Raw genomic sequence first — 7,916 nt, forward strand, 5'->3', positions numbered from 1 at the left:
TTATTTCAATCACCGAGGTTTCTTGAAAATCTAACTTAAGCTTCTACCATTTTTGACAGTGCAGAACTGTTCAGTCGTAGCCTCTCTATACCACTAATTCAGTACATTTTTCAATGCACATTGTCTAAAATTCGGACATATAATGCTTTCTGATCTGCTTTTACAGGGATCACGGCGCCACAACGCACTATCTCGAGCAAACAGCATAAGTCAATTGGCGTGACACACGCTCGCAATGCAGCAACAGGTTGCCCAGTCCTTAGCATCTCTTGCAGTGAATGTGAAGGCTGACAACAGCCAGGTAGAACCGGAACCTCCGCTTGACCAAGCCGCGGAGATTTTAAAGAACGACGCCGGTAAGAACAAGAAGAAGAAAAAAAAGAAAAAAAATCGTCGGAAAAGCGTTGAGCAGGCGGAAGAAGAAGAGCTGCAGCGAGACAGTACCAGTAACGAAGAGGAGGAAGGGATAGGATCTTGTGTTGAGGAGACTTTAGTGGTACCGATGTACCCCTTAGGTGGAGAGTCTACAGTGAGTGAGACGATGAAAACGGCTATCATGATGGCGGAACGTACTTTGGATCAGGAAAGTGTCGTGCAAAACGCTGTGGCGGAAAAGGCTTGTGCTGAGGACAAAACGGTGGTGGAGCATTTGCATCATTCGGACTCGAGTGGAGAAAGTGATGATGAATTGGCTGCTCCGAGTCTGGAGAGAACGTCTTCGCTGGGTGTATTCAAGGCGTCGGGCACAAAGGCTATGGGCTCTTTGTTCTCAAGGTTTAAAGTTGGTCTCAAGAAACCGCCTTCTAGTCGTAATGAGTCACCTGTGCAGACTGGTGTCGCGAAGCTGGACGATCGGTCTTTGGAGGTTAAAGCGAACGTTTCTGGAAGCGACAAACATCGTAGTGATGAAAACAAACAAAGCAGTTTGTTAAAAATTGAGCAACAACCTACTGCAGCTGCGGGTAAAGTCCAAGATTTATCCATATCAAATTCAAATGTCATTGCAACGGTCCATACTGAGTTCGAAGAGGCCAAGGAGCATACGAGCAAAGAAAATGAGGACGAGGTACTGCAAGCGTTTAAAGAGAAAAGTGTCGAGAGTACCGTAGCCAATGACAAATTACCTGAAGAACCGCTAATATCCATTTCGAAAGGCACTGACGAGACAACTAAGGTGGTGTCTACTGTAAGTTCCTTGATAACTACGATCGAGGATGTTGCTTTGGACGAGTCTGTGAAGCCTTCTTTGGACACCATGACGAGTACATTAGTACAAGACGAGAAGATTAAGGCGGATTTTCAGATTGAGGGTGAAAGTGAAGCTGTTACATTAGAATCAAGTGAAGGCAATGAGGAAGTGCTTACAAGTCAAGTCTCAAAAGATGCAGTTGAGGCTCCTGCTAATGCTTTACCACCTTCTGAGCCAGAACGATTGTCGCCAGTGAAGAGCCTTGCGAGTCGCTTTGAAAACAAACGTCAACAATCGCTAGATGATCTCAAATTTCGCACCGTTCACGAATTCTTCCCGACCGAACGGAGCATTCGCGTGGCTGCCGAAAAAGAAAAGTATGAAGCTCATGCTCAGCAGCAACTGACGAAAGCTAGAGCTGAGGAAGAGGCAATAGCAAAGTATAAACCGTCGTCCAAGTCATTCGATGATGTAAGGGAGGTAAAGTCGTCTGTTTCTGAGACTGTATTTGCGACAGCAAATGCAACGAACGCGCGTGTTTCACAGACGCCTGATGCTGCTTATTCGAGTCAAAAATCTTCGAGTTTTGATGATAGCTTTATCGTGTCTCAATCTTCTTGCAAACATAGTGTCGACGCTTTGACTCCTGTGAAAAGTATTGCCAGTCGCTTTGAAGGAACACACGACCAATCACTCGACAATTTGAAGTTTCGCACTGTTCGTGGATTTTTTTCTGACGAAACAGAGCGAAGCGTGCACGTTGGCGCTGAAAAGGCCAAATTTGAGGCTCTTACGAAGCAGCAGGAGGAAGCAGCCAAAGCTGCTAAGCAAGGAAGACTGAAGCGTCTTACTCCAAGTCCTAGTACAGACAGCTTGTTAAGCATAGGTGCATTAAATGTGTCGACTGAAAATGATTCTGAAAAGGTGGTGACAAGTGCTGATGCTGTTGCGTCAAACCTTATTGATGAGGTTGATTCCAATTTGACCGAAACATTGGCCAAATCTGAAGACGAAGGGCAGTGTAGCGCAGATGATAGCGGAGAAGTAGCTGTTGCTGTGGAAGAAAACTCGCTTGCTGTATTCGGAAAAACTGTTATCGACAGCCAGAATATTGAAGTAAATGTTACTACCGGGCACGTGGACACTGAAATGAGATCGGAAATTATCAATTCTGTTGGATTTGGAGAGACACTGGAAAGCAAAGCAATAGAGGACCAGCTTTGTGACATTAGAGAGAAAAGTCGTTATGACGAAGCGGTCGATAGTACGCAAATTATTGCTGGTCATAACGTGACGTCTATTGTAAATGATTTGGCTGACGCTGATACGGTTGAAGAGTCTGCTACGAAACTTGATAGTGACGTAGTAAATTCAGATTTTGGCGGCAGTTCGAACGAAGAGCTTTCTGTTGCTTCTTTGGTCTTTGCTACTCAAGAAAATGTTAATCTCAATGCGGAGATGAATAAAGTGGATGAGAAAATGTCTACAGAAAGTCGAGAAACTGCGCAAATTGAAGAAGAAATGAATGAATCAGACTGTGGCAGTGGGCTTAGTCAGTTGACGCTGTTTAAAACTGCATCGACAATATTCTCGAATGGGACAAATCAGTCCGATATTCCGATGCTTACAACAGAGCGATCGTTTGTAATGGAAACAGATCACACAATTAAGATGGAAGACACTGTGGTTGTAGAAACGAGGCCCCATTCTACCGCGCGTGGAGCCGTGATACCTCTATCCGTTGCTTCGTCGCAACAAACTGTTGCGTCTTTTGAGTCGAAGCGAGGAAATGGAAAAGAGACCACTTTACGGAAAGCTACTAAGAAGCTTATAACGACACCTAGCGCGTCGTTGGTAACCAAAAAGGCGACAGAATCAGCACGCAAGAAGCAAGGCTCAACATTGCAGCATAAGAAATTAATTCGTGAGACTGAATCTAAGCCTGCCTTGACCACTCGTACAGGACCGCGAAGATCGTCCATCACAGCACCATCGCAGTCTCAAAAAGTGTCAGGCGAGGCAGTGAGACCGAAACGGTCAAGTAGCGTGATTTCATCCGTTCCAGTCTTGCCTAAGGGTTCTTCGGTAATGGGCACCACTGCTACATTTAAACCAAAGAAAGCAGCTGGAATGACCAAGGAAGTGGCCCCCACCGCTCCGATTCGTAGAAATCGGTATACAAACGTTAAGAGCAAGGTTATGGAAGGCATTCAAATGGTTTCGACCCGCATGGTACCCCACAAGAAGATCACAAAGGAGGAATTCATAGCTGCTGAACGTCGAAAGAGCTTTGGCTCGGCGGGCGTGCGTAATGTAGTCGACGTTGACCGCCGAGCGTCGCTTGCCCCCCGAGCGTCTATTAATGGGTTACCGGAGCCATTTTTACGATCAGCAATCTCACGCAAGAAACTTAGCTCGACTGTCCCTCGGTATCTGAGTTACGAAAACTCACCGGGCTATGCTATGCGTGCGCAACAGCAGCAGGAGCGTCGCAAACGGCTTGAAGAGGCGAATGCCATTAAGTCAGAACAGCGCCAACGCGAATTGCGAAGACACTTTACTGAACAGCAACGGAAAGCGTTGCTTGCAAGTGCTGATGAAGTTCGACGTGGTTTGGAGGCTCACGAGTTTGTTCAATTGATCAAGGCTTCGGAAGTGAAGGCGAAAAAGACATTGCAAAGGGAACCTCAGCATTCACGCCCACATCGCAGCAGCCATCGTGCCTCGTCGACGTCGTCCAGCGCGGGTGCTTCATCGTCGAACGGTTTGACTTGCCGTACTTCTAAGAGGTCGTCCTTTTCGTCAGTATCTGTAGAAGAAAAGGTGATGACAGTGGAGGCAAGTGCAGTCAAAATGGACGAGACTGTCGCGATTGCCGAGAAGGAGATTGTGGTCGAGACTGTCGCGATTGCTGAGAAGGAAATTGTGGTCGAGACTGAAGTTAAGCAACCATCCGAAGAAGTGGCAAAGACGATAGAGTAGGTGCTATCATGAGGAGAAGAATATTGGGAAGGACGATACGAGTGGGTGATCTAATGCGTAAAACTTAAATATCTACAGTGGTTTCGACCACATGAATCAAGCTGCTCTTCTTGTGGCTACAATCGCGTCATTTTTTTAAATTTGGATTTGCTATTTTTAAAACATGGGCACATTATGGCTCGAGCCACTGACATATTAAAATGCAATGAAGAGAATATGTTACAACACCACAAGTCAAACCTTGACAGAATGAACATGCTTTAAGCCTATTGGTGCGAATGCTTCACCACCAAATGTACTGCATTTAACAACCATCGTTCTGTAGAAAGTTATTTTTATCGGAACCAATTTCGAGTTTTGATATTATTAACAGCAATGTCCATCGGCTTTAATTTTCATTCAAGAAGCGATATGCGAGTTCTAGACCGAATTCTTTGATTCGCCAACGGTTTAAAACTGTACTCAAATTTTTCACAAATTAGTTAAAATCTCCCTTATTAATTTGCATTAATTTCAAGCTACGACTCAATAGAATTCAAGCTAAGGTACCGAGTCGCTAAGCCATAAGGCTGCTAAAAAACTTAACCACGGAAAGTGCAAGGGCGCGAGGCCTTAAAAACAGTCTTGTGGTGCTTCTCGGCGGCGCGAGGCAGGCAGTGCGGTAGCGGAAACGAAATCTTGGAGTCGTGAAATTGCTGAACATTCTGCTTTTGCGTGTCCTTCGCAGCCACAATGGCAGTGCGCATGATTTGGATCGAGCGCGGGCGAGCACGGTGACGGCCGGCAAGCTCCGAGTACATCTGCTCGACGGCCTTGCATAGAGTCAGATCACGGTACTCCTTGTACATGTTGTGAGTGCCGCTGCGTGAGTTGTAGCGAATCCATATTCCATAGTTGTTGACGACACGACGGTTCCTCTCAGTCAACTACAAATAGTAACATGAATCATGTCAGAGTAATTGTATACAAGGGGACTATGGCTTCCTCGTCCTTGGCAGTGAGTTGTTCAGCATCCGAGCTTACAATGATGTCCCCCCATTTTGGTCTACTCCAAGAGAGCTAAACAACGGATCACACCGCGATCTCACTAAGCGACAAAGTGGTTTGCAAGCTGGAGAAGAGAGCGGGATGAGGGACAACCGGACTCTCTACTCTCGTGGCAAGCAAGCACTTTTTACAAGGTCGCCAGGAGGATAGCAAGCCATTTCTGGCTGCATTAGGACGAGGTTAGAGACATGGCCCTCGAGCCTTTCCACTCAAGAGGTATTGAAATGACTCCTGAGAGGGGTTTTCACGGGTTTGGCTGGCGTAGTTGCCGACGCACCTCGTTAATGTCAAGGATCTCGCCCGTTGTCTTCTTCATCTTCTTTACTTGGTGCAAAAAGTACCAAAAGCGCGACTGAGCCAGCACTGGGTTGGGTGCAAACAGCTTCATGCGGTAGGCCGGCGGATTCGGCTCCTTTTCAGTAGGGGCCTTGCGGCCAACAACTTGGAACTGACGGATCTGAAGCAAAAATCATCAATGCAAGTCACCAAGGTAAGAAATTGAATCGTATGTTAAGCAAAGTTGGGCAGCGTACGGGCATAATTGCTTGAGGGAGTTCCAGGAAATGAGCGTCGTACTTGGCTTTTGGCTTTCGATTTTACTGGTGGAGGGGTGCCCACAATTTTAGCCAATGCGTGGCAGCGGCGGACAGTACAAAACTTAAAAAAGTTAAACAAATTTCGTTGCATTGGCCTTATTTTCTTTGTTAAAAATTAGCTTTCGGATAAAGCGTTTTAGAGCAGCATTTCGACCATGTGAATTTGTCGTTTAAGCAATCATCTGCAAATTAATATTCCGACACCAATTTAAATAGCGCCAGTCGCATCGTGCTACCTCAAATTCGTAATTACGTAAATTATCAGAGTAATTGGTGATCATCCATTGCGTGACATCGAGCGAAAGTTTTATGTTGAAGCAGCGTTTACTCTCAAAGCACTCGGTGCGATGCGCGTTAAGAAACAGCACCCTATTAAAGATCACAAACGTCATCGCCATGATCGAACAACCCTCTTTCCGGTTCCCTCCTCGCGATTCTCTTGCAACCGTTTGACAGTTTCAAAGTGTCCGTGTTTGGCTGACTTTCCATCGCTTCTGTTGTGCACCCTTCACGCCGATTCAAATGAAGCCACTTGACCATGTCATTATGTCCATTCTTGGCCGCCAAATTCATCACTGCTGACGTACATCCTTCGCTTCGATTTTCTGTAGCTACTGAACAACGTGAAGATGACCATTCTCAGCAGCCCATTTCATGTTTCATGGCATTGTACGTGCATCCTTCTTTTCGATGCGTGTAGAGCCACTTGATGATAGTCAAGTGGCCTTAACTGGCAGCTCCATCCATCGCACCAGCATCGCAGCCTTCACTACGATGCCTAGGAAACCACTTGACCACGTCGAGTTGACCAAACTTAGCTTCACTGTCCATGATATCTGCATGACAGAATCTGTAGTGATTGTCGTGCATCCATCAAATTGTATTAAAATGACCATAGTCAAAGGCCGCCACATTGTAGGTGGCAAAGGCACTCGAAGTTCGCGATGAAGTCACTCGACAATTGCGACGTGACCATTACTCGCCGCTTTTTGAAGCGTGTAAAATCCCGGCCTTCCAATCGATCGTGAATGCAAGTACTGTAAGAAGTTCAAATCTCCGCCGGCAAGTCCCAGTTGTTCCAAGGCTCAATAATGCCACAATTATCGATATCCATCTCCTTAAATCCCACTGATTAAAAGCGCATCTTTGACATTGGCTTGACAAACTTTAAGTAGCTACCGGATTTTTTTTACATTCCCTGCCACTCCCGCAGCTTTCATCACCTTCCTAACACTCTCCTTTGAGGTACTGCATTCTTGCAGAGTCACTCTATCACTTGTGTATGCTTGACTCCAGAGCTACCCATAATTCTATAGCGCCTCAGCAGGTAATTTCATGATAGGAGTGAAAAAGCCGCTGTAAAATGTGAAGATATCCATTGGCAGCAGCAGTAGCGTTTGTCTCGTCGAGTTGGTTTCTTGCTCTCTATTAACCACTTTACAGCCTCTAAGTCCCCACCTGCAGCAGCCACTTCTACGGTTCGATTGAAGTGAGCTCGCCGGTAAAATGGATCAATATCATTAATGCGTTCACGAGCAGCAACATTTTGCAAAAGGCGCAAATTGCTCGTCTTTTTGTAGTCATCATATGCATTCATTCCAGCCGAGAAATCGTCGAGCAATGCGTAAATGTTTAGCATTACTTTTAGTACAAAATTATTGAAGCAGAGACGACATACAACTCGGACTTTTGTGAGCAAGGGCAAGGAACTTACTTCACTGATACTACCATTGGCTCGGGTAAAGCTGAAGGTTCATGATATGGCAAAAGTGAATCCAAACTTCAAAAAAGATTGGGACGTTACGATTTGATGGGCACATCATTATGAGGTACATAGCAGTCGCCCAAATTTATGCTGGGTGCGAAGAAAAGATATGTACAGGTATCCCTCGGATAACTTATCCTCTCATAACTTTTAACCTTACGTAACTTGTAGGGTATTGGCTCCACCATTTCCGTTCTATGGTCTTTAACTTATAACTAATAACTTATAAGATTGGGAGAAAACATAAGTTTTTCGATGAAAATTTTTTTAACACCCAGCACATTACTAAGCTTGTGCAGCCAAAAATCCAAGGTAATTTGCGTATTGGCTGTTGTAC

The 7,916-nt window shown here is 45.5% G+C and overlaps 5 protein-coding genes across 5 annotated transcripts; 1 reads left to right on the plus strand and 4 right to left on the minus strand.

Moving 5' to 3' along the window:
• Positions 1-235: 235 nt before the first annotated feature.
• On the plus strand, positions 236-4,171 carry CCR75_001932 (uncharacterized protein; the record flags this gene model as incomplete). The annotated part of the gene is made up of 1 exon (XM_067960033.1): positions 236-4,171. One exon carries the CDS (start codon positions 236-238, stop codon positions 4,169-4,171), a length of 3,936 nt encoding a protein of 1,311 aa, XP_067820830.1.
• A 467-nt stretch (positions 4,172-4,638) lies between these two features.
• CCR75_001931 (uncharacterized protein) lies at positions 4,639-5,781 on the minus strand. The gene is made up of 3 exons (XM_067960032.1): positions 5,752-5,781; positions 5,496-5,675; positions 4,639-5,097 (listed from the first exon to the last, which is right to left on the minus strand). Exons 1-3 carry the CDS (start codon positions 5,755-5,757, stop codon positions 4,753-4,755), a joined length of 531 nt encoding a protein of 176 aa, XP_067820829.1. The 5' UTR covers positions 5,758-5,781; the 3' UTR covers positions 4,639-4,752.
• Positions 5,782-5,984: 203 nt separating this feature from the next.
• On the minus strand, positions 5,985-6,470 carry CCR75_001930 (uncharacterized protein; the record flags this gene model as incomplete). Its single annotated transcript, XM_067960031.1, has 3 exons — positions 5,985-6,183; positions 6,221-6,425; positions 6,449-6,470. 3 exons carry the CDS (start codon positions 6,468-6,470, stop codon positions 5,985-5,987), a joined length of 426 nt encoding a protein of 141 aa, XP_067820828.1.
• Positions 6,471-6,789: 319 nt separating this feature from the next.
• CCR75_001929 (uncharacterized protein) lies at positions 6,790-7,120 on the minus strand (the record flags this gene model as incomplete). The annotated part of the gene is given in 3 exon segments (XM_067960030.1): positions 6,790-6,979; positions 6,994-7,062; positions 7,083-7,120. The coding sequence occupies 3 exon segments, from the start codon at positions 7,118-7,120 to the stop codon at positions 6,790-6,792; spliced, it is 297 nt and encodes a 98-aa protein (XP_067820621.1).
• Positions 7,121-7,147: 27 nt separating this feature from the next.
• On the minus strand, positions 7,148-7,453 carry CCR75_001928 (uncharacterized protein; the record flags this gene model as incomplete). The annotated part of the gene is made up of 1 exon (XM_067960029.1): positions 7,148-7,453. The coding sequence occupies one exon, from the start codon at positions 7,451-7,453 to the stop codon at positions 7,148-7,150; it is 306 nt and encodes a 101-aa protein (XP_067820622.1).
• Between the last annotated feature and the right edge of the window lie 463 nt (positions 7,454-7,916).

Source organism: Bremia lactucae (assembly GCF_004359215.1).
Source record: "Bremia lactucae strain SF5 chromosome Unknown BlacSF5_NotPlaced_201_SHOA01000006.1_244224bp, whole genome shotgun sequence".
NCBI lineage: Eukaryota > Oomycota > Peronosporomycetes > Peronosporales > Peronosporaceae > Bremia > Bremia lactucae.